Source organism: Eutrigla gurnardus (genome assembly GCF_963514095.1).
Source record: "Eutrigla gurnardus genome assembly, chromosome: 11".
NCBI lineage: Eukaryota > Metazoa > Chordata > Actinopteri > Perciformes > Triglidae > Eutrigla > Eutrigla gurnardus.
In genome coordinates, this window is record NC_139925.1 from 12,848,887 (window position 1) to 12,876,037 (window position 27,151).

The 27,151-nt window shown below is 40.2% G+C and overlaps 1 protein-coding gene across 1 annotated transcript; it reads right to left on the reverse strand.

Moving 5' to 3' along the window:
• Nucleotides 1-4,110: 4,110 nt before the first annotated feature.
• LOC311021062 (indoleamine 2,3-dioxygenase 2-like) lies at nucleotides 4,111-8,957 on the reverse strand. Its single transcript, XM_084021373.1, has 10 exons — nucleotides 8,814-8,957; nucleotides 7,826-7,921; nucleotides 7,535-7,648; nucleotides 6,883-7,001; nucleotides 6,710-6,724; nucleotides 6,467-6,566; nucleotides 6,175-6,292; nucleotides 6,033-6,084; nucleotides 5,748-5,896; nucleotides 4,111-5,586 (listed from the first exon to the last, which is right to left on the reverse strand). Exons 1-10 carry the CDS (start codon nucleotides 8,901-8,903, stop codon nucleotides 5,243-5,245), a joined length of 1,197 nt encoding a protein of 398 aa, XP_083877499.1. The 5' UTR covers nucleotides 8,904-8,957; the 3' UTR covers nucleotides 4,111-5,242.
• Between the last annotated feature and the right edge of the window lie 18,194 nt (nucleotides 8,958-27,151).

Genomic DNA, 27,151 nt, shown 5'->3' on the forward strand with positions numbered 1-27,151 from the left:
CAGGTGCTGATGATCTGAGGGTCTGAAACGTGTTTCTCCAGCTTCCTGTCGGACTGAAAGTCTGTGATCCACCGGCAGGTGGAGTTGGGACGTGCAGCTGCGAGAGCTTGTGATGATAGTATCCATGATCAGGATCCTGGCATAGATTTCTGTAGGGGACCTGCAGGGGTTCCAGGAGTTGGTCGGTGAGGGTTTTGCGGGGATCGAAGAAGGCACTCAAGGCGGAGTTTCCTCAGGTTCGGCAATAGGCGATTTAGATGAAAGAGAGCGATCATGGAAGTTATCCTTCTATTTAGTGAAGACGGTATTCCATGGTTTTAGAGTGAAATGTCTACTGGACCCAACAATGAACGAAATAGGACAAGTGTCTGCAAAAAAGGAGTAAAACTGTCCTTGTGGTGACCTCCTGTGTGGAAAGGCAGTGATCTGGAGGTGACTGCTGACTTCATAACCCCGGAGACCTCATGGCCATATCAGAGGTTGGGCCCTGGGCTTCCTATTGTTGGAAGCATGAAGGGGTTGATTTTGGTAGGCCTCATATTTAGGCTTCAAACCTTCCTTTGTTCTCCCCACATGATGACATCCCCAGCACCAACTTGCTGAACCTGTATTTTGGCTTCACAGAAGATGGATGATGTCACAGCATTATGTGCTCATCTAGATCATTTGTATTAGTCCTGAAAATATCCCAGTCTCTACAGTCCAAGCATGTCCAAAGATCCTCCATCGCTTCAATGGTCCACTTCTTTGAGTTCTTCATAAGAGGTTTACAGAGCTATACTTTCTGCCTGTATGCAGGTGAACCACGACGTGTTAGAGGCCCTGCTGGTTGTAGCGTTACAGTGATCTTAAGTGTTCTCCTCTGTGAGCTGTCCCACAGTCAATGTGATGTGACTCATAGTTGGAGCACTTCTACAGCTTCCGATTGGCATGAATGAGTACAAAGCAGAACTAAGCATTAACGGCCAGGTAGAAATAAATGTTTCTTGGTGAATCTTGTGTAAATAAAGAGTTTGTGGGAAAGATTATTTCTCATGCGCCATAGAGGAAATCAATTTTGCAAATAAATCAGTTGATTTTTGGGTCAATGTTTGGGTTCTTCTCAATAGCAATGGCAGCTGAGGTTCATGGGTGTTGTTGGATATAGAGCCTTCCCCTCCATGACAAAATGATGGTGAAAAACATGATTTCTTTGAAACTTTAAAGAATTGAAACCGGTGGCTATAAATCTAAAATCGAATCATTACATATCCAGGAGAGTCTTGTGTTTCTATGTTAAGTAACATTCTCTATATTATTTTATAAAAATAAAAACATTTTAATGGGAAGACAATATGGAAAAAAACACTTCCAGAGCCAGAGAGCCCTCCTGCTTTGCCACAGTATGTGACAGTAAGTGTAGTTCCAGGCAGAGCTGTATTTACCTGGTGTCAGACAGTCCACATTTTCAATCTTTTGTGCTCATGTGAAGCAGAGTTGGATCATCACGGCTCAACAGCGGCAGTGTGGTTGAGCTTCGTCCCTGTTCTAATGTGATTAGTGCTCAATACCAAGAAGAGAAGCAACCTTCAAGTAAAGACCAGAAGTGTCAGGCGAGTGTGATTTCCAGTCCTTCAAACTAAGTGACCTAATCCCACATCCATCCATTGCTCTCCCATGTCTGTCTCTTTCATTCTCCTCAACTGATTCTCTATTGCTTTTATTTTACCTGTGTCCTCTATCTTTCAATTCCTGCAGCATTCCCTTTCTCTATTTCTATTTCCAAAACGGTTCTTCTTACATTTCTCTTTTTGTCTCTTACTGTCAAGCACATAAGAGTTCCCATTTTCCCAATTTCAAATTAGATTATCAATACCGTAAATCCTCTAATATTCTCTCTAAAAGGTCTCTGTCGGTGGAGGTAAATAAAGGCCGGTCTCTCATAAAGGCTTGGGCTATTATTAGAACCAACATTTTTCTGGGCAGGCCTCAACATTATGCTTGTGATAGTAACATGCAAGTACCACAGGGGTGCAATGTTTGCTAAGGAATCCAAGCCATAGCTACGGCAGGGCTCTCAAGTTTTTAACTTAGTTTAGCGTGAGATTTTGGCTGAAGGTACGTGTCCACAGGCAGCATTATTTCCATGCTTCCCATTCATTGTAAGAAGCCAAGCAATGCCTTCATGTCGCGGCGAGTTTCGAGACGGAAGCTCTCGAAAATCTTTTAGGGCCGGGATGCGCTTGAATAGGGGCCTATATTAGAGGATTTACGGTATAATGCCGTTGAGAAAAATGCTTTTCTTCTATTTGGCATTATTTGTATCATTGGATTCATTTTACAAATATACATTTACATTACATTATGAATTGTTTTAAAACAGGTCAAACACAACATGATCTTAACTGTGAAGAATATTTACATCCATCCATTATCTGTAGATGTGGCAAATCTATAAACATAATAATTAAAATACAATACAATATCATTAAAATTAATGAAAATAACACCAACTTTCAAATAATTTCTCAGAAATACTATTAAGAATCAAGGGAGTACAGATGTTTTGTCTGCCGATTTCTTTATTGGTCGTGGGAAAAAAAGGCAGAAAAAGCAAGGTTGCCAAATATGTCTTTGATATTATGAAGAAATGTATGTTGTTAAACTGGAGCGTGTTTGGCCACACCCATCAGTGATGTCACAGTGCACCTGTGACATCACTGATGGGTGCCCTCGCATCCTTGAGTGCACTTCTACATAGCTGTAGCAAAATGAAACGTTAAGTCACCAGAGGTGAGCAAAAATAGCATGTATATCTGGGTCCCTTGGCCCAGTGGCGCAAAAAGTGGGTATGCGCTATATGCGGTGCATAGGGGCTTTGTCTATGGAAAAAGATGGATGAAGAACAGAAAAAGAAAGAGGTAAAAGGAGATGGTATATCAAGGGATGCAACAGCAGTTGAATAAGTGGATGGTGAAAGGCAACAGGTAAGTTTTAAAGTGTGAAGTGTCTGCTTGGAGTATTTGACATAATGTTAGACTAGCTAGCATGTTGCTAACATAGGAATGTAACAGGCAAATGGGAGAAAACGGCTAGCTTAATGCAACACAGATTGCTCATCCGAAAACTGGAAAATACAAGGTAGCATTTAAAATAAATGACAAGAATCTAGAAAGTATAACTAATGCAAAGACTCTGGTTTACCATGGAATCATGCATAGATTTGCTTTTCTTTGGAGGCTTGTAAATTCATGTTAACAGACTACCTTACTTACCTAGTGTTTGCTAACATTGAGTCTGGGAATGTAGCAGCTAAAGTGGGGTTTATGGCTAGCTTAATGCAAACTAATGTTGCTGGTAGCTACATTTGGTTAAAGGGATAGTTCAGAATTTTGGACATAAGACCTATTTTCCAAGTGAGCCGGTGTGTTCGAGACGTCTGGAGACGTTTTCAAGAAATTTCATTCAGTTCTTCTAGTTGCCGAGTTCGCTTATGCTATGGCTAGCGCAAGTCAATCGTTCTAGCCAGCATGGCATTTACGGGCAGTATTTCGGGCTCCGAGGTCTTTTCAGACAGCCTTGGGGGTATAAGTGCCGACAGTTTGGCCCGGTTCGATTGCCTATTTACGGGCAGTATTTCGGGCGGCGCGTCTTAGAGTTTTGAGTCCGACGGAGCAAAGTAAAATTCCGCTGCTGCTGAGAAACTAGTTCCTCCAAAAATGCATGATTCATGCGATGCTAGGTTAGTTTTGTTTCAAATATTATTCTATCAACACAGATATGTACATCGACAGTCTAGTGTTTTAATTGATTTGCCTCGGGTGCACTGTGGAGTGGGCAAGACTGTTTTTAATGCCATGCTAGCTAGAACGATTGACTTGCGCTAGCCATAGCATAAGCAAACTCGGCAACTAGTAGAACTGAATGAAATTTCTTGAAAACGTCTCCAGATGTCTCGAACACACCGGCTCACTTGGAAAATAGGTCTTATGTCCAAAATTCCGAACTATCCCTTTAACCCTATGGTACCAATGCCATGCATGACACATCTCAATAGTTTTAAGGTAACATAACAACTGGTAAATATAAGGCAGCATACACAATGAATTACATGCAGCTTGAAAATACTGGTTACCACGGCATGGATTTATTAACAGATTTTATGCTACCATGACATTTACATTTAGGTCATTTAGCAGACGCTTTTGTCCAAAGCAACTTACAATAAGTACATTTGTCAAAAGAAAGAGAAAGAAACCACAACATATCATTGCCAATAAAGTAAGAGCTAAAAAATAGTGTTAGATCCTCGTCTGAGTAAAGTAGTAGCTGTTCAGCAAACATACCTTAAAGGTTGTATCAGCGATTCTGGGCCGAAACATAAATTATGACATTCATCTGTTTTTACCTCACGATCTGCTAGCTTCCCGCCCCATAAGCAGGCCGTCAAAACCGCGTCTCTCTAGGCAGCCTAGGCTCCGAAATCGCACACAAAAACAAATGGTACTACCAACACCTCAAAAGCAAAATAAACAGTGTTTCAACCAATCACAGACAAGGGGTGGGTGGCACGTTCATGAATATGCGCGTCCATGATCATTTTCAAAACACGGGAGGGAGGGGCTAGCTGGCTCTGTTTGTTTTGGATCTCGCAACGGAAGTGAGGGCAACCAGAATCGCTGATACAAACTTTAAGAACAACAGTGCTATGATCAAAGTGCTATAGGTAAGGTTTTTTTTTGGGGGGGGGGGGGGGGGGGGTGTTAGTGGGTCATGCTATGCAGAGTCAAGGTGAAGTCTAAACAGGTGAGTCTTGAGCCTTTTTTGGAAGATGGCAAATGACTCTGCTGTCCTGACATTGGTCGGGAGTTCGTTCCACCACTGAGGCGCCAGAGCAGAGAAGAGTCTGGACTTTGCTGAGCAACATTTGTTTGATTTCAGCGATGGTGGTACTAGCCGACCAGAGGAGCGAAGCGCTCGCTTCAGGGCGTGTGGTTTGACCAGTGTTTGAAGGTAGATGGCTGCTGTTAGCTGTTCTCTGTTTTTCAGGAATCATGTTATCTGTGTTGTCAGACATACATTTACATATTTTAGGTGACATGGAAGCTGTTATTACAGGGTCAACCTTACTGCATAATAGTTTTTTTAATTGTCTTATCTGATGCCATCACTAGGCTGCTTATTTAACAGTAAGAATTGCGGGGGGGGGGATTTTTGCTGCATACCCCCCTGACACTTGCTAGTTGCGCCCCTGCCTTGGCCCCTATAAGATCAGTGTTTTTTTAGTGGTATTTCGAACACTCTTGAGAAAGCTCATGAGGCTGGATCCACCGGTTCCTCTGGCATCCATATTCGTGCCCTCAGCTCTCCATGGGCAGCCCCTGGCGTGGGCTCGAGTACCAGGCACAATGATGTACTTGGTCGTAATACAGAGGTGGTAGTTCCGGAAATCCACCAGCGCCGAAACACACAAGTTGTAAGACTGACGGAGATCAGAGCCTGAGTGGGACAGGATGAAGTCTCGCAGAGATGGACAGGCAGACAGAGCTTCTATATGCTGACGGTGGGCGGGAGGCATGTAATCCCTCATGCGTGTCAGATAGGCACCTAGATAGGCCGGGTCAATGGAGAGAACAGAGGAGAGACTTTGAGAAGAAATAACAACTTTTCATTTTTCTGTCAGAGCAATCAAATGACTGCACAAACAGATAGATTTATTCATATCAAGCGCCTGATGGGGTCAAAGGATGAGGGAAATTAATCATTACCCCACTCTTCGTCATGCTGGATGGACAGCAAAGCATCAAAGCACTGAACGGCTGAACTCTGGGCCGCGCTCACACCTGATAACAACATCGGCTTATGGCTCACGCCTTCATACAAGAGCCCCCTTGGAAGCAGGGGGTTGTCTCGCCATCTGAAAGAGTTCAAATAAATATGAACTTCCTGCCAGCACAGGGAAATGTCATAATTGCATATTTTCTAGATGAGATAAATATTAAAAACACAAATAACTTTGGTTTGCAGGATACTGTAACAACCCTAAAACTCACCCTGAAAAAAAAATCCTCAACTTGCTAGAAAACAAAGTTGGATCCACATGGTCTGGAAAGAGCACACATTCAGTCTTTCTGATTGCGGCACAGCATGTAAATTGACAGACTTCAGATTGGGCGAGCTTTAATTCAAACATACGGTGCATGAGTTTAAAAGTTTCCATCATCTTCTTCAAAGACTGAGTCACTTTTTCAAGACCTTTCTGTGTGCCGATAAGGTCTGAGTTCTTCATAGCCTGCATCGCCTCCAGAGACCCCTGTTTAGAGTTGGGAAAATCCATCACTGACAAGGGCAAGGTACAAAGACACAGAGTATATGGATGGGACACAAAATAATTAAGATGGAGTGACAGTGTCAGGCTGAGGTCCAGAAAGAGTTAACATGAAAAAGAGGAAGAGCAGCAGTAGCCAGTAGCCAGTAGGCTACTAACCGTTACGCCTGAACTGGCAGCCATCTCGACCAACAAAGACACAATGAAAAATCCCCAGTTACTCTTCCCACCAGGAAAGGAAAATATCACGTCCATGTTCCTATTTTCGAAAAAAAAAATAGATGTTTTGTAAATATACAAGCTGCACATCATAAGTACCAGACTACAGGAATTGTGCAAATTTACAGTTGACAAATTCTAAACAAAATGTCAGTGAATTCATTTCCTTTTACTTGTACTCACGAAATGTCCATATTCCTAAAATGAAAAGAGAGTGTGAAAAGAGAGAATATCTGGCAATTATTCTCTATTATATACAGTTTTATCATAATGTTACTATTATAATGAAAGAGTGTCTGTGGACTACGGACATAAGGCCAAGTCATTAAATAAGGCAATGGAAAAGCATTACTCACCCTGTGGGATCCTTTAATTTCCAGTTGGCTAAAACTGCATCTGAATAAGTCAGGATGGGTGGAAGGCCAAGCCTACAAGATACCAGCCAATAGGGATAGGCCAGTGCTTTTGGCAGTATCTATGAAGTAAGCATAATAGTTTCATTCCAGGAGTGATGCTTTACTGAGATGTCCAGTATCACTCTAGGGATGGCAGTTCAGTCCACCACTTTGATCTAAACTGTGATACCTCCAAAACTATTTGATGGATTGCCATGATATGTTGGTGCTCAGAGGATGAATCCTACTCTTTCTGTGATGCCAATTGTTGGTCAAAGATGTCACTTTTCATCCTGTAAAATATCTTAAAAGCACCTACTTGATGAATTGATTAAAAAGGTGTTTGAACAGACATTAATGACTAACAGATTGTGTATCCGATGTATCATATAATTCTCTTGACTTATGTTAGCATGCTAACAAGCTATAGTAAGATGGTGAACAAGGTCAACTCAGTTTGCTAGCATGGTGATGTTGGCATTTAGCTCAAACTATTGCTGTGCCTTAGTACATGGTTGTATCTGTTTTATATGTCACATTGTAGGAACACCACTGACTGAAATGCACCACCTTTCTTACCAGCCCTGATTCCATTGCACAGTAGTATTTTTACCTCAGCAGGCGTATCTTCCTGCCATACATATCCCATGCTGATGAACCCAAGCGCCAGGCGAGCCAACCTGAGCTCCAGATGGTTACTCAGGAGATGAGTACCCAACACTGGCATCTGGATTATGATCAGATTTTCAGATTTTAAACTTCCATTCTCAGGAACAGTGAACACCACAAGGGTTTTGCAAGTTAAACTGGATGTCATCATATACACAAATTGGTTTTCAACTCTAATTTGCATTTGGAATTCCTAATGTAAATCAGAGTTGAGAAGGCATTTTTCTCTTCTCACCTTGTGAACCAGATCCCGTAGTTGATGTGACACTATCAGATGTGCAAGATTATTTGCCAGGTCCAACCACTCCCGGTAATAGTCTGGAAGGTCAGTCTAGATGATGATAACAATTAAATTACTTGCTTGTTGATTTTTAAACGGTTTTTGTTTTTTGTTTTTTTGCATGGAGGATTTTCATGTGGTGTAATCTGTAACATCATCAGCTCATGTTTGCCATGATTCCTGACCTGCATGTCAGAGGATGACTGGTGCTATCAATCAGCGAGAGAAAGCAATTTAAAGAATACCCAGATGTAAAATCTCTTTTTAACTCTTTTTGAGCACATCTGCGTTCATAATGTTCACCTATTCAACAATATATGCAGAAAAATTACAAAAAATAAATGTCTTTGCATTTTTACAAGGGCTGCCGGTGCCGATTGTAAAGTGGCACACTCCAAACAACGTTTAAAAAAGTGGTAGCAAAGTGGTAAAAATGTAGCTGTTCATTTCAGCAGTGTTGTGCAAGTTCACACTTTTCATGAATAAGTTGAAGACAAAAAATGTAAAAAATGTGTGCATTATCCTAACGAAATGAATTGACATGCGTTAACGCGTTCATTTTGACAGCCCAAATTTTTGCATCTTACTGCAAAACAAAATATGAGGTGCTTATATCAGCTTACCAATTTCAAACAACCATGACATCCACCCATCAATCAACCTACAACTACGGCTCTGCACAGAGGCAGAGCCTAATTAATCCCCTTGGACATTAAAGAGTTTTTGTCATGCGAATACCCAAATTTGGCAGTTTAAAGTTTAATTTGTAATGAAAGACTCAAGTAATGCTGATGCCTCCATATGACGTAAGTTAACAAGACCATCGGCAAGAACGTTGGCTTCTATAGTTATTCTTAAACCAGTCCCCCATGACTCGTGTGGCTTTGTTGCCACATTCGACCTGTAGCTGCATTAGAAAAGAAAAGATGACAATCAAACGTACCAGTGGCTTTTCAAGGATAAATCCAAGCTCCTCAGAAATTTCAAATCCATCACCATCCACCTGCATTGTTTCTCTGCTGTTAGTCTCCATATGATCTGTTCTGTTATTTACTGCAATAGTTTGGCTTCGAGATGGGTATCGCTGTTTGTGTGACAATCAGATAAGAGTTGTTTAACTGGCTCAGAGACTAATTCTCACATTCCTTTTTTTGCATAGCCTACTCCCAGTTGCAAAGAGCCAATCATATTTCACATCAGCAAGTATTGATTTCACAGAGCAAAGCTGAAATTACCTGTTTTGTACAGGGCTGCTGCCAAATGACAGAACAAGTCATGTATGGCTCTCAAGTCTCACCCATCTGTTCCCTCTGCGAAGGACATGAGACAGAAAGAAGCCAAAACAAACACAGCCAATGTACAAGCTGACGCGCGCACCTTGTGGTCCGGGTCCGGCGCGCACATTACGTCCGTGCACGGCAGTGTGCATGTCGTAGCCGGTGCACCGCTGTTTTTTGTGACAACAAAACATAACAATATCACCAGGGGACTATAGTCCATTTCCAGTGCTGATTAGATGCATTGAGCAAATCAATAATTGGATGGAGCAGGATTTTCTCATATTAAACAAAGACAAAACTGAAATCATTGTTATTGGAGCCAAGGCAGAATGGTCAAAAGTTAGCACCCAGCTTCAAGCGGTAATGCTAAAAACCACAAACAAAGCCAGAAACTTAGGTGTAGTCATGGACTCAGACCTGAACTTCAACAGCCACATTAAATCAGTTACAAAGTCAGCCTACTATCTCCTAAATAATATATCAAGGATTAAAGGACTTATGACTCAGCAGGATTTGGAAAAACTTGTCCATGCTTTTATCTTCAGCAGGCTCAACTACTGTAACAGTGTCTTTACAGGTCTCCCTAAAAAGTATATCAGACAGCTGCAGTTAATTCAGAACACTGCTGCTCGAGTCCTCACTTGGACCAAAAAAGTGGATCACATTACTCCGGTTCTCAGGTCTTTACACTGGCTTCCTGTCGGTCAAATAATTGACTTTAAAATACTACTACTGGTTTACAAAGCACTGAATGGTATTTTCTACTCCTTGATATTGATTTATTTTTATTAAATTTTATTTTTATTTATTATTATTTTAAAATTTCTGAATTTTAAACTTTATTTTACTATTGGCTTGTTTTAATGTTTTTTTTTTCTCCAATGCTTTTCTGTAAATTAATTTTGCCTTTATTTTCTTTTAATTCTTCTATTTTTTTCACTTTATTGCATGACATGTTATGATGTGAAGCACTTTGAGACTGCCTTGTGTATGAAATGTACTATACAAATAAAGTTGCCTTGCCTTGCCTTGCCTTGCCTTGTCTTGCCTTGCCTTGCCTTGCCTTGAGTTGTGCATTTCAACCTGTTCACCTAGTATTTCTCACACAGGGAAATTTCCAGGATAACGCCCACCAAGTTGTGGTGCTATTTTTTATTTAACTGTGGACAGATAGGAATCAATTGGGGTAGATCTCAGAGGGAGCTTGCAACACACCAGCTAATCAAAAAAGAGCTGAACAGTTGGGTCATGGAGATCGGTGGTCTTCTTTTTGATGTGTGGCCCGGACTTCAGGACCGCAGTGATGGACACTGTCTGGATGGACAGTGTGAGCAGGATAGTTGCGCAGCTTCATTCTTTTTCTTCTTTCAATAATGAGAAAATCGCAAAATCACAAAAAAAAGGACCAGTTTGCAGCAATACTGCGACATCACATCTCCGCAATCCACCCGACGCTGAACGGCGGTGGCAGTACGCTGCCTGATCCCAAACTGCTCGCCGATTGCTCACCACAATCTGTCCTTCATCTCCACATCTTTATAGTCTTCAGACTGTTCGTTATAAGACGCTCTGCTTTGAGTGACGACGTGGATGAGCTCGTTGGTTGATATTTTGGATGTAAGTTGGCTCTATGGTGGCTCTGAGTGGTCAAAAATCCTCTAAATGCTTTTTGACAGATGAAATGCAGAAAATCAAACCTGTGCCGAAAAGTTTTTGGACGGACGAAAGTTGCGGAGACGGTGTGTAAACATGATTGACATAGCATGAGGTCTAGGAACCACAGTGTTTAAAATGGGAGCCACCAACCCCTGTGCTTGTGGTGCCAGACTGGTGCTTGGCAATGGTATATGCCACTGAATGAATATTGCTGATGATGGGTCTGAGAGGGGCTCCCTCCTTGTGTTTTTCAGGAAGGCCATAAATTTGCGGTATGACTTCCCCCGGGTATGGGTGGCAGTAAGGCAGCTTGTCAATGGCTTGATCCTTTTCCAGGGGGCAAACCGCTTTCATACACATGGCTGCTTTATGGCGGCCGCTTTGTCGTCAGTCAGCAGGAGGGTTATTTCTCTTGGATTTGATGAGGTCGGGAGTCAAGACCCATATCTGAGGCGCTTTGTCAAATGGCTGCATCACAGCAACATATAGCAAGCACTTCCCCTCCACCTTTCATGTGAGCTCTCAGTTTCTACCTCCCATTGAGCATGCTTTACTGCCACGGCCAGCAGTCCCTCAAGCCATTTAACCCTCTAAAGAGGCAGGAGGAATGGGAAGGCAAAAGAGTGGAGCTGAGGGGATGGGAACTGTGGTGATCCAATTAATTTCAAGACCAATTACTGAGTCATCAGACAGAGAGAGCAAGAAGGGACAGTAAATCTAATCTGGAAGGGGACAAGTGGATACATTGTTAAAAGGGACTCTTAAGAATCAGGACAGCACTTAGCAGCAGTGTTGAGGTTCATCTTGTAGACATGCACTCTGTTTCAGTCAAAAATACTTCACCCTGCCATCCCTCACCTTCTCTTCTCCCTGTCTAACTGGTTGCTACTCCTCAACTATTCTTCTTTGCTCTCCGACACCCATGGCATCTAGAAGTGCAAGAATAATGTCCAACTGGCACATCTACTGGTGAAAAAAAAACAGTAAAATGCTTTCCTTTTCTCTCTCTCTCTCTCTCTCTCTCTCTCTCTCTCTCTCTCTCTCTCTCTCTCTCTCTCTCTCTCTCTGTGGGTGTTAGTTATGCTACGTATAAGAATGAGATTAACAGGTTTTGGAAAAGATGAAAACAAATGTCCCTGGTACTGAGGTCAACGCAGATGGCCCTGCTTTCCCATCATTCACCATTAGGGTGCTGAGTGGTAGGCCTACTGCAGCACTGACACAGCGTTATCCACAAAAAGAAAACAAATTCAGATGAAGTTCTGTGAGACAATGATGCAGAATTAGCTGCTGAAACCAGGATGAAACCACAGTCACCGCAGAAAGCGCTGTTAAGTGGTGCTTGTGAAGAGAATGCCACTCTTGGTCTTGGATATCTTTTGCAGAGGCAAATGGTCAAATAATATTTCATCATATTATGCTCTGGAGATGCTTGGACAGATTCAGAAAAGATGGTGAATTTAATTTTATTGGTACATTTGATTGGTAATTAGAGCCAGACTGTTATATTCCAATTTTTTTCTAAGGCAGTTCTGCTGCATTGGACAGCAGCTCAGAGTGGCAACCGGCGAGCAGTTTATAACCTGCTTTAATCTTCTCTTCATTTGTTATTCCATCCTTCTGGTTACCCAGCTTATTTTGTGATCTTGCTTCCCAGCTGTTGCGCATCAATGTATCTCATAGAAAATTTAAACAGTTATTCTTAAAGTACCGATGCTAATGAGATAGGGTATATAACGTTTTTAACGGCTTGGTGCAACACAGATTTAGGTGCAAATTTGCTGCAACCAACTCTGGACAGCCAGTGTGTGCACGGCAATACAAAACATTGCCAGAAGGGGAAAAAACAGGTTTCAAAATCAAGATTCTCAGATAAGGTGTTTTTTTTATTTACTATTTATGCAGTTTGAACATGAATTGAAATAAAATGCATCAACATTGTGCCAATGAAGGGGCAAAATCGAAACCTGTCCATCAAGGTAATCCAAATATCCGTCAGATTACAATGTATAATTATTTATTGAAGTGGTGTCAAATTTACGATGAATGGTAAAATGATCATGAACTAATTAAATTAATTACCAAAAAGGTCTGAAAGGTCTTTGGCTTAGTCATCTTACGTGGTGAGTTTTTCAAATTCTCTTATTTGTTAGTCATTCAAAATAATTCCCCATGCGCAGCCATCCTGGCTTCAGGCTTAGCAATAAAACTAAGGTTAAGGACTTGTCTAAATGTTCTCTTTGAAATGTATCAAATGATGTGCCATCCAAGTGTCAAAAATAAGCCTGTTAAAGTCTGACAGTTCTACCCTCAGGGGAACTTTTTCAAATGTTTCTTCATTCCAGTTTGTATTTACCCACAGTTGGACTAATAATAAAATCAATTTCACAGCAGTTCACTCCTACACACTGCTCCTCGTGGCTTAAACAACGTTAAATTATAGTAGGTAGTGCCCAAGAACATGTTGTGCCATATGTATTGTTCTGAGCCTCATTAACAAGATCCTAGCAGACTGTTTTTAGAAGTTTTCAAGACTCAAGAAAGCCTATGAGATCTATCACAACCTGATTTAGAGTTCAGCCTTTACAGCGTGCAAAGGAACACTTAATAGGGGCTAAACCGGTTAAAATATTTGGAGCAGAACCTAGAGGAGAGGGTAAAGTTGTGTTCACGACAATTCTTTTGTTTCAAAATTATACTGGATGTGCTCATTAAATCAGTGTGACAGTTGACCTGATAAGCAGGAACCTGTTGAATCTTCAGGTTAGGTTTGTTTGAATAGATACACGCCTTAAAGACAACACTCATACATGTTTCATATTACCTTCCTATGTTCATGTCAGAGATTACTGACAGTAAGACTGAGATCCTGCGGGAGCTCTGCCATTCCGAGCCCAGGCCTGCCATATTTTACCTGTGACCTGAATAAATATATCTGTGAACTGAAGATTTCTCCGGTTTATCCTTGGGCTTCCAACAAAGAACTGGGATAATAATACAACCTTGTTCTTGTGTTTTTGATTGCAAATTTGGATTGATTCTCCTGTTACATGCATGCCTGTTGCTTTCTTCATTAAATCATCGCATCCTTACCTTCTGCCTCCTCAACTCTTCATGTGCGTTCAGGTTTAGACCCAAACGCAGAAGTTTGTGCTCACTGATGGATGGTTTTTTTTGTATGAACGGTGTATTGGAGTCCACTCAGCCACTAGTTAACTCAGCGGGACGGTGCATTATTTTGACCAGCAGTGGGGAGTTAGAGGAGAGGTACTTTGCTCAAGCTTGCACAACACCGAATTGTCCGTGGGTGTGATAATTGGAAGTGGTATTATAGAGAAGGTTCTTTTAATTAGGTTTTTATTGGGAAATTGTTACATATAACTTTCAAAAACATACAACTTTTAACTTTTCCAATATATATTTTTGCACATTTTGTTCGTGACACCGTGTTCTATCGGACTGCTAACGTTTTAAATGAACATTTGTCAAAGCTGAACGTTTGTCAGATCCCCTCTTTCTATTTATCTCTGTTATTCACTTTGAAAGCCAAGGACAAGATTGATTCATGGAGTTGGATGTATAAAATCCCTCCTTATTTCACTGCAAAAAAACTTAAATGAAGTGCCAGAGACTGGCTGGAGGGAGATCGCTGGAAAGTGTTCTTCTTGCTGTTGGCTATATGTGTCATTTCCAGTAAATATCACAATCTGAAATGTCAGTTTTTCATTTTATTAGAAGATAGCAAGTACAGTTGATTACCAGGCTAAACATTAATTTGCATCAAGCAAGCATATATGTTCCCTCACATGTTAATAGGCATATTAAAAACATGGCAAGTCACTACATTTTGAACAGATAAAATGCAAATAATTTGTAATATCTACTGACTATCATGTGATTAATCACAATGAACTATTTCAATTGATTGACAGCCCTCATTATTATGCAGGTAGCGTATTTCTATCACACTTTTGAAAACCGTGACTCTGCTGAACAATGACAGTCATGACAAATTATGACAGCCACTTCATCAGTCTCCCATGTAATCCACTGTAGCTAGAATATTTCCTGAAGGCGTCAAGCAAGAAAGCACGGAATCCATCCGTTCTTCTGTATTAGTACAAAACTGATGCTCCTGTAGAGATAATGCTTCCCCTTCCTGTCCCTCTTAAACTGGATCCATACTTCAACAGTCACAGAGCCAAGAGCTGGAGGCATTACTGCAAGTCAGTCACAGGATCAAGTTGGGCACTGCTGCTTCCTCTGTGTGTGCAGTAACCACTATAATGACGTGGTTTCGCCAACAGAATAAAGATGATGCAGTTTCAATATTTGGAGAGGAAGAGAACCCAGTTGTGATACCAACGTCGAATATGAATACTGCTATTTGCTCCAAGTAAATAATTGATGGTGCAGACTGACAGCCCCCCTAAATAAGCTCCAGGGAGTTTAAAGGTGAGGTTGGGATCATGCCTCTCGGTGATTCTCGACATGGCAACGCCTGAGCTAGTGGTGCTAACAGCGCTAACAGTACAAACCAGGGGAAATAAGCTGACACGGAGAGAGCTCACGGTGTTTACCTGAGGAGGAACCGGAGGTTGGGTGCTTCCCTTCCGCTGCAACTCATTCGGGATAGTGTTATCAGCTGTAACCGCAGTGTGAGGGTAGTGCAGGGCGCTGCCAGTAGGGCACGAGCACGTGCACTAAAAGAAGTGTCAACAAAGCAAGGAAAAGGGAACGGGTAAAAGTGACTGAATGTAGTGTGAAGCGCCTTGAGTAGCTGGTAGCCAGAAAAGCGCAATATAAATGCAGGTCCATACTCACGGTAAAATGATCATTAAAATATCTACAGTAAAGACAAAAGGTTAACCAATGCAGAGTGGCTGGATCGGGGTTAACACGCTGTTAGATTTTTGATTTTGAGTTTCACACTTTATTTATTTCGACACAGATGTTGGGACTACCGCACATTTTTAAATGGTTAATCTGCATGACATGCAAGGGGAGTGCACTGAGGCAATTGCTGGTGAAAAGGTTAAGTGCGTTTGTTTATATACTCCTCTCGGCAGTGCCATTAGCAGTGCCGGTGTGCTTATGTTTCTAGAATGTTTATGCTGGATAAAACCGTTAGATGTTGACCTTTGCATTATGAGTGTGTAACATTGTGTATCGATGGGATGTTTTAGACTGGGTAGAGAATGAATCGTTAGTGGTAGCCCTGGTATGAATATCCATTTACATGACCCATATTCAAAACAGGTCCACTTGAGAATTTATACACTGATGTGTTAGCAGGAAAAAGCTTGTATACCATAATAAAAGACAAATATACCATACCATGTGTTGCATACTTGCATTTTTATCAAAAAGATTGCTATTGTTAATTAAATAAAGAGTCAACCCAGCCACCATATTGCTGTTAAACTGCTAATGAGAGTGGGAAAGCCCAGCAAAATAATCGGCATGCAGAAAATTAAAAAGCTCAAGAACATTTTTTTAATTAATGTGTAAAATCAAAAAATGAATGCAGACATTTTCTTAAAAAGCTTTATAGACTAAATATCACAAATGCATCTGGACAGTTACACTATTCTGTAACTGTTGATAAATGCAGACTTGATAGATGCCCTTGAATAAACTCCTTGATGTGCTAACAGCATTTGAATAATGCATCCAAAAGTCACAGTGTAGCATTTATTGTAATCCACTGTGAAAAATAAGTTTCTTTCACTGCACTAGTCCATCTTATGGCGTCTGGCCCTGATAAAGTAAACATCACACAACAAGATTTTTGGCTGACTTTCAAATTGTACATAGCTGCTGCAGCATAAGCAGATAAGCACAGCGACCGTTATACAAAGAGATACTGGAGAGAAAACACCTCTCAATGACCTTGAGAGGAAACTTACTTGCATGAAACACACTCAAGGTCATCTTTAGTTTCACCTTCAATGTGTTATATTCGATTTAGAGCATTAATATAGCAGAAATGTTCTCCTTTTGTTTAGAAAGTGCTTTTAAAATTCAGTCTACAACAGTCTATAACAAATGATGCTGCATTTTTTGGATACCAGTATCTCTGTGACCCACCTAAATACATAAACATTAGAAATAAAACCAAATCCTTCTGCGGTGCATTACAAGTCAGCTGTAATCCACAAAATAAAAAAGTTTTCCCATAGCAGCTAAGACAGGGCACTGAATGCCTACAGTATTTTGCACTGCATGCATTAGCCTAGTGGCTGGAAGATTTTTCTTTATTCATAGCTAGGGCTAGAGCTGAATATTCAACTTTTCTGATGTTGGTTCATTGAGTAGATATTTGATTTTCAATTTTGGTATTTGGATATTCATTGTTGTTTTTTGTTGTTGTGTTTTAAGCCCTCTGTATAAAAACACATCAAAACCTTTAATAAAAAATGCCAAGTGGGAGTGCACACAGGACCTTAGTGAAACACATCAGAGGAGAGACACAAGCATGACAGACAATACATTAGCAGTGAAGACTCACACTACGCTGAAATGAAACCAAAATTCCAAATGTGTTCTGTCACTATGAATGCAGAATCGTTCACATCCGCATCGACATGTATATCAGAATGGAGAAATTACTGCATAGAAGGCGCCACTTGCTTTCCAAAGCATGAATTCATACATTTATACCTTATAATAATAATCATTTGGCTCAAATAAGTGGTGGAAGCATATTGTCTGAGGGATAGATTGCTGTCCTGAGATTCCTTAGCTGTCTTGCTGTTTTAATTCCCAAACAAATTAGATGCAAAAACGATGACAGATTGTCTGTCTGCCATTCATTATGTGATAGCTTTTGGTGCGCATGTGTTTGTCTGGGTTTGTTTCTGGATTTTGGGACAATGTTGTTATTTCACAAATGAACATTCCCTCTGAAACAAAATGTGCAATGGTTGATGTCAACAAAGTGGCTGCTTGCATTCAGAAAAATCACCTCAAACAAGTCATGAGTCCATTTCTAACGTATCACGGGGGGGCAATTGTGTTTAATGGGTTGTCATACTGATGCAGCATAAAATAAAGACGTCATGTAAATGCGTACTTCCTGTTATTACCAAAAGCATTAAGATTGTGTGAGGCAACAGTCACGCTACACGAGTGCCTCCTCCTTTCTTTCCACATATTGACTTTTGTCATTACCTCACATGAATGATGTTAAATGGAAGTAAATGGTGCAGTGAAATGTATAAGAATGATGGGCCCCCTCCTCAGGCCATGAATAACTCAGAGACCTTCACAGTCAGTGAATCTGTCTAAAGGGCCATTCCATATACTCTGGAATGCACAAATGGTATGTAAATGGTAAGGAATGTGCTTACGCATGTTTTTGTCCAGCTTTTCCACATTCAGGATTTCTGGAGGCCCTCTCCCACTCTGCAGATGGCCACCGTGTGTAACACTGCCAGGACAACCGTTCCCTGTGCAAAACATTCGCCACGATTTGCCGTGTGGCCCTTTCGTTTCAAATGAGTCCCTTCCCCCTAGAATCGCCATGTCCTCTGAAGGCCTTTCAGTGCTTCTGCACGGAGAGCATTAAAACGCTCGGTGCACAGCAGCAGGCAGTCGTGTCGGGAATCAATGTGAGAGAAATAAAAGGCAGCAAATGAATTATAAATCTGTTGTTTTGTCTAGACGGTTAAGTATTGCATTGAAGAGAAAAGCTCTACCTCCCATGGATCATCCTGTTAGAATATATCGACCACATGGGACATTTACCTGTCATGGAAAGTGTATCTTTCCATGCTCTCTCCCACTCAATCACCGTTATAGAGCTGGAACTGTAATGTAATTGCCAACCATATGGGCAGATGGTCCGTTCGCTTCATGTTTATCATGTCACGCCGCGCATTCAGCTATCCTTTAATTTGTGAAAGCTCCCGAGCCTTGAGTGATCATGAATTAGCAGATTCTCATCATAGCCTAAATATACAATATGGGTTGGATTTTTTTTATGCTTTAATTTATACAGGGGAGGAAACAGAGAGCTCTTGCTGCTATTCTGAATATCACAATGTCATCTGGCTCTCCATTTCTATCCCGGGCTCAATCATTTGCAGTCTGTGTTGCATGAATATAGATATCATTCAGTCCTGATGCCGGACATAAATTGGTTATGACATTGAATTTGGAAGGAAAATGATATAAACACTGCCACTTCTATGACCTTCACAGGAAGGATGTTAATGTGCTGTGTAATAAAATCCATCAATGAAATACATTATTTCATAAAAAGCTTTTGGATTCAATTTAAGGTGACGTTTATAAATTAATTTATTTTGTATTTAGATCTAGCAAAGAACAAAGTTTTACAGAGCGTGGTGCAACCTGTTTAATTTCCCCACTCCCCCGGTGCCAGTATCATAAATAATTTTGTTATATCATCACTGACTGAACTGCCAGAATTATGACGGACAGATTCTGTACTCTAACCTCGGCGATCATCATAATAACACTAGGATAATGTGCTGTATAATATGATGGATGCACTGGCTTGGTGGTTTATTTGGAGGTTCATCAGTCAAATCGGTTTCCAGTAGATTACATCCTCTCAGTGGAAGCTGGGTCTTAATAAGGTTGACAGACTGATTAGCAGCTCTCCTGCCTCCCTTACACCTTCAGTGTAATTACTTCTGCCACTGAGCTTGCGTTTGTTTGGTATCTCAAGAAGGTAGAAACATATTTCAATGGAAGAAAAGTTGGGTGAGGATCTTTTTTAATTATTATTATTAATGGATAATTATTTACTATAAGACAGGTATTTTTCTAAATATTCTGCTTTTTTGTTATGGATATAATCTTAGCAAACATTTTTGATTAACTTTTATTTCCATCACATGGCGGCCTAAAACCAATGACTTTTCTTTCTTTTATTTGTGCTTTTTATTATTTTATTCTGCGACTGTGAATTTCAGAATGTGAATTGTGAACGAACAAAGCGTAAATCCCGTTCTCCAGTACGACAGGGACTTCCAGCCACCCGGCAGAGATACAAGTGTGAGAACACAACAACAACAAAACTGCCATTTGCACCCGAGCCGTCTCCTATCTCTTGTATTGAAGAGGATGTCAAATTTACGAGAGTTAATGGGCAAAGATTTTTGTGCCCCAGGCTGGAAATACAGTAGAAATACACTACAGGGACACAGCATAGAACATTTGGAATCTGCATTTTTATTGCAGATTTTACGATTTAGTCACTGTCTTTAGGCTATATTATTCACTTTGCTTGTTTAAAATATATATGTAAATTGAAAAAAATGTTTTATTCAATGAAGAGGTATTGATTCTTCTTCATGTCGGACAGAGGGGGCGGCACGCTAGCGCCTTCTCCAGCCGCCACTGGTTAGGGTTAGATCATAACGATAAAGCGATAGCGTTTAGCAGTCAGTAGCCAATCAGAGGCAAAGATGGCAAACACGCCAGCACATGTACTGAGCGGATCAGGAAGCTAGTGCTGTTCTGGTGCTGCTACTACAGTCTGAATTGGTGAGATAGCCACTTGAATTTCAATTCAATTCATTTGAATAGAAGAGATGGAAATAAAAAGAGCTGGGAAATAAATGTGGCACTATAAAATAAAATCCCCTGAAAATAATTAATGTGTGTATATATATATATATATATATACAGTATGTGTATATATATGGCTTAAATGGCATTCCATAACATTAGACCTTCTGCACAAATGTTATTATTACCCACAGCTTTTGCCAGTTTCAGAATCGTTGGGTAAATATCAGGGAGCTTTCCCGTGTATGACACCAGAAATTACTTTTCATGAGACAGTTGATGTTTATGATGCAAATAGTACAGGCCGCAAGAAGATAACAACGGGCAAAGGAAAAGAACAGATGGCACATCTCATGAAAAATGCATTACAGTGCAATCCAACCCTTTTTCTAAATACAACTATTGGGGAAAATGGAGCGCAGCTGTATTACCACAATGCTATATAAGATGTAGTTATTTAGCACAAGCAAGGGTTCAGGTGTGTGTGTGTGCAGAGTGGGAGCCTCCCTCCCACATGCTGTAGGCATGACTGTCGCAGGTGAGGAGTGTAACAAGCAGCCTTCATCTATAGAAACACATACAGTTTCCCTGTGATTTGAGCTGGCATGACAGCAAATCCTGTCAGCCGCTCATGGTGTCCCACTTCATTTCCTCATTAATAACAGCTGCACAACCTCCCCATAAAGATGAGGTGTACCGTGCATAATCTGCAGAGTTAAAAGCAATTACTGTCGCACTAGTTAAGGACAAAATAGAATAGGAATACTGCATATAATTACAGAGGTCGATTGTGAAGCTTGAGCTTGAGTGCTGCAGGAATGAGTCCTAAAACCCAGAAATGAGTTTGCATTTTTTGCTCTTCTGGTTCCCTCAACCCTCATCTTTTTCATCTTAAGTCAATGGGTTTTTGTTGAGAATTCTAAAATAGGGTCTGTGGTTGACACAGGCTTAAAAGATTAAAAGTTTTCTTATTTTTCTCGAATTTTATTCGACAAATTAAGTCAATGAAATAAAGTAAATATGCTACTCTTTCATTTTTAAGCATTAATTAATTTGAGAAGATTATCTTGCTGAACAAAATGTAGTAGTATAAACAAAGTACCACAGAATTTCTACTGTGTTCCATTTGAACTTGGAAGTTGTAATTCCCGATTATTGCCAATCAGGGGCGTCAGCAACATTTGCTATGTGGGGGAGGGTCCTGTTTAGGCGAGGAGGTCTGGAGGTCCAACCCCTGAAAATTTTGCAATTAAGTAGATGCAATTTAACCCCAAACACAACCCTAACCCTAAGAACAACCCTGAACCTAACACCAACCATGACCCTAACCCCAACCCAACTTCAACCATAACCCTAACCCTATCCCCAATTTTTTGGACCTAATTCGACCCTTCTGAACACACCAGTCTTCAGCCCATGTCTCTACGACTTACCGTTCCAGAGATACAGCCAAAATGAAAAAGGAAGTAACCCTAACCCCAACCCTAACAAGAACCCTGAACCTAACCCTAACAATACCCCTTAACATAACCCCAACCTTAACCCTAACAACAACCCTTACCCCAACCCTAACTCCAACCCCAAAAATAAAAAAGGAATTAACCCTACTATACCTTTCTGCTTATATCCCGGGAACTGAGGGTCGTAGAGACTCGGGAGTGGCTGCATTTTTAAGAGCCAGGCGCAGCAGTTGCTCTCAATCGACTGCAAGACCCGGGGCATGATGGGAAACGCCTGGCTCTCGCCTCATCTACAAGCTGGTTTAGTAAAAAAAAAAAAGCAAATTTCCTGTGTGAGTCTAATATTTAACGCTAGATCGTGGGCTGTTAGTCTCATGTTGTGCAATTTAAGTTAAATCTGTTAACAAACATATCTCATGTGGTTGGTAATATTAATAATAATCATAATAACAACAATAAAAGAGGTAATTTATATAACCCTTATAAAAACGAGCAATTACCCTACGGTGTACTTTAAGAGGCATACATAAAATTTTTAAAAAACAGATACAGATTGAATACAGTTTAACTGTCAAACTTTATGTGCACTAGATTCTATTTTACTACTTCAGTATAGTAGATACACTACTATACTGGGGTAAACATGGGTATGTGTGTGACCATGACTATGACGCAAGGAATCTATGTGTGTATGTCCTTCTTATGAACCATTCTACTGATCTACTTCATACCCGACATGCAGCATCACAATTCAACTTAATAAACAATCGATTGCAGTCTGTGTAGGGGCGGGGCTCAAACTTTGTCGCAATTGTAATAATCGATGGAGGTTTACCATGAGAAACATTTGAAACAACTAACTTAATCACATCCTTATCATACTGTAATTCATTCCCATGCATGCCACTCAGAGGAATCGCAGTGACTGACTCATCTGCTGACAGTATGGAGCTAAAAAGCCAAAATGAATGGAGGTTGCATTGACTTGCATTGTGCGTTCAAGCTCTTCTCAATAAAATGTCTTGGCCAAATGTGACCATGTAAATCAATGTTGTATTCGATGAGAAACTTGAATAAATACAGTTTTTTGAATGAGATGTTTTCACAACAATATAAAATAGGTGATAAAGAGGGAATTCTAGCTTAACTTCCTAACATCACCCCTAAGCAGCTTATGATATTTAATTAAAACTACTTAATCAGAGCAACAATTTGAATAAAACATGTTTTTAAATTGCTTTTTTTCTGCAAATAACAACCATAGATGCCAATAAGTAAGTAAAATTATTCCATTATTACATAACTTCATTTCAGTCATTCAGTCAAGACAATTGCAGTCATTGCTTAGTTATAACTGAACTCTTCTTCCGTGGAGTCAACGACTGATGAGCAGGCAAGTATTTGCCCTGCTCCAAACGGGTGTAGTAGGAACACTGGTGTTTAGGTGCAGTATTCTGTTGGCTCTTGAACGCACCACCATAAATTAAACAAATTACAAAAGCTCCATCATGGTGGAACTATGGCCCCTGGGTGTGAGTTTAACTCCCCTTTGGGATTTGAACCCTAAAAAATGAATTTCCATGAATAAAATCATATTTTCAATAGTATGTGGTATTTGTCATGTGTTTGAGCTTGCTGAATCTTCTCTTCAAAAGATCTTGGCTGACGGGATGAAGAGCTGGAGACGACGGCCGTAGCAGAGCAGAGGGAACTGCAGGGCAAATATCAAACCAGAATGGCTTGAAACACAGACGGACTGCGCAGGAACTATTCCAGGAGTGGCATCAGGGTTTTGGAGGCACTGAAAGGGGCAGATGTCCCATGGGCAGATGTTACATGCTCCCACTTACATATTCAGAGTTTTCGATGTATCAACACCACAACTGGAAACCAAATGCGAGAATTCAGATGGTAACAATGTATCATTCAGTCCGCAACTTATTTCTTCACAGGAGGATCAAACATTACACTCATTACATGGCATTTCACACCAATAGAGTGTTACAGGAATGAGTCCTGAATGTGAAAAAAAATCACTTTTTACTTCTGCCGATTGCACTTACGCTGAAGTGGTTTGAAGACTTTGCTGAACAAAAGTATCCGAAAGATTTGTTAGCCACAGAAAATATTTTCAGCAATAATCCCGAATTCAATTGAAAAATCCCAGTGTCTTTTTATTGAGGGAACCAGTAAGATGCTAACTTCGGGGTTGGCGTACAAAAACACGTCCCTATACCTGCAGCACTAGAGACACACCGCCACTCAAACAATCAGTGCCAATCCGGCAAACACTAAACCGACACAATGCACATCATCAAAGGACAATGCTGGCTGTGAAAACATGACTGTCAATTTTTCAAAACAGCTAGCGCATTGTACCATCTCTCTGTGTGGTGTTTGTTATTGTGATAACCGCCGGTCCTTTATCTGGCGTGTTGGCGAAAGCTTCCCTTTAATAACATCCATCCAATAATTTGCATTCACATGAAATCCCACCAATTATGTTCAGGGTGATTTTATTTTCAAGTAAATAAGAATAACATACATGTATTCTTTATACTGCCTCTATCCTGGCAAAAATCCTGGCGACTTTTGTGTTTGTGCCAGATCAGAACACAGCTGTGTCGACAATAAATGTGAGCTGCCTGATCAGATATTTTTTGTGAATCTGCTGTAAAATGGTGGATGAACACATTTATTTTCCTATAAATTGTTCACAATAGAAGTCCCCTTTTTTTGCTGCCTATTTGTTCTACTGCAGTATCAGGAGATGTGTTTTTGCTGAACAGAGCTCCACTAATTTGATGACAAACATAATTTCCTATAAATTCTTCACAATAAAAGTCCACTGTTATTTTTTTGCTATTGAAACACTTTTTTTTTAGCAGCAAATGGGTTTTCATGGACAGTAACTCCCCTTTGTTCTCGCTTGGGAGAGGAATTCCAATATTTGATAAATTCTTTGTGCACACATGCTGTCCACACCACAGTAAGATCCAAACTTAATGCAAACCAGTCTGCCTCAGGGTGTGGTCTGGTCATAAGATGTGCTCATAGGGACATTAGTACATTTTTCAGTTACAAGACCAAATCTTCACAGCAGTTATTTGATCAAGCTTTAGAGTTGTGAATGCTTCAGTAGAGCAGGTGATACCGACATCTTCTTGATGTAGTCTCTCCACATGGCACACACAATCCCCTGCTGCCATCATTGTCAAAGCAATTTTGAGAAACTAAGTTAATCTCCTGTTCAAATTTTCTCCGAAAATCAACACAGAAGTGTCATCAAGATGCAGTTCATTTTCAATTTCATTTCTATAATTCAGGGAAACTTGTGTAAGAAACAGAAGTCAGAATCTGGATTTATGGACTAACTCAGAAATTTAAGAAATTGAGACTTCGACACTCCTCCACAACACTTCAGAACATGACATTTATATATTGCTGAACTGTGATGGGCCTGTTCAAAGGAAATGTATTTTGTTTTGTTTTTTGAGTGAATGGAGCGGTAGATTTATGTAGAGTTTGGACGTGACACAGAAATTGAAGGAGCTGACTTCTGCTCACCTTCCAGCCGAAAGTAAATTCTTTGAGAATCACTGAAGGAGAACTTCCGGCACAACCAACACTGCTTTTCATTTTCATATAAGCAGACCCAAACTTGAAAATAAAAATGCAACTGAACTTTTTGCATATGAAGTAAAAGTATCATAAGTCACAGTGATTATAAGACTCAAAGAAAAAAGAGGTATAAAGGGGTATAAAAAGAGCCAAGTTCACAGTACTGTGTAGCTTTATTTTCATGAGAGAGACAAAAACAAGCCCCAATTTGGTTGTACAAGACAAACATGGCACCCTTGACTGGACACCTATTAGAACGGTGTCATATTACTATTGTTACTATTGTCCACCCACTGCTTCTGATGAATGACCTTGACAGTTTTCACAAAAACAAACCTGGGGGGATCCTGCAATCAGTCGAATGAAAATGCAAAGTTTGACCCATTTTCATTTCATATTAAATTTAACGTGTATTATAATAAATTAAAATAATCTTTGGACTGATCCACAAATGAGAAGTAGAAAAGCTCTTTCTTTGTATGCATATGATAGTATTATTCTCTACTATTCATCCTGTGGTGTTTTTAAATGTTCTCCTCTTCCTCTTGACTGGGAGTTTCCTTTGTTTGTAATGTATGATCCAGATCATGACATTAAAACTCCCCCAAGCAGTGACCTTAACCCAGACCAGTAATGGATGAAGGGAGCTTTAATACAGTATGGTGTATGGTGTTTCTGATGTAGGTAAAAGGATCCTGTCGAGTGAGAAAGAAGAAAAATTGTTTAGATGTTCTCTAATTAATACATAGTTTTAGTGCACACTATTGATTGCACAAATCCCCAGGAAACTTGAAACGGTGGCAATCAAATGGAAAGTGACATTGTTGGAAGACTTAGAGTGGACAAACTGTACAACATGAGAATTTTAATAGGATTAGCTCAGAATAGACTCCCCTATACATCTCTTGAGGCAGGGTGAACAAAAAACAAATCTCTCAGGTGCTTTCTCACAGCTCTCGAACTGGACTACTTGGATGAAACTGCCATTTGTAGTGCGTTTTTTTTTTTTTTTTAAGCGATCTTTTGGGTCAGTCTGCCCAAAGCAAAATCTTAAATGATAAAAAAAAGGTTGAGGTGAGTGGAGGTCCAAGGATGACTTTAAAAGACCACTACAGTGATGTGTTCTTCAAAGAATAAACAGCTTTCATAGTTTGTTGCTGCGATGAGGCAGTAAGAGCAGAATTGTGCTGTTCAAATGAATGCCAATATATTGCAGGTAACATCAATTTAAGTTCAATCCACTAAAAGCCAAATTGTTTGTGCTTATAGTTGGCAGTAGATCAACTGATTTTCTTGATTATAATCTGCCAGTGTAATCAAAGGGTTCATGTCGGCTCCACAGATCAATGATTGAACTTCGTCAATATGTTACATTTGTATTCCAAACATGTAAATACATCACTCATCATCAACTTTATGGAGATGATCAGCTAGCAAAAAGAATACTAGTTTATGAAGATAAAAAAACCTTAACTTGCTATACCAAACAGATTTTTTTTAAATGATCCCATCTACTTCCTGTTGAGTATAAAATGATAACTGTGTACTGATATAAAGCTGTGGATATAAATCATTGATCATCACCTCGGTTCATCCAGTGTCCATATCAGCATAACACTGGGTCATGAGGAGTGACAGGAATGAAATATATCTCAATGTTCTTACTGTTTTAGTTGAGTAACTGGGTAATTCATCAACGAGACAGTGTAAACGTAGACTGT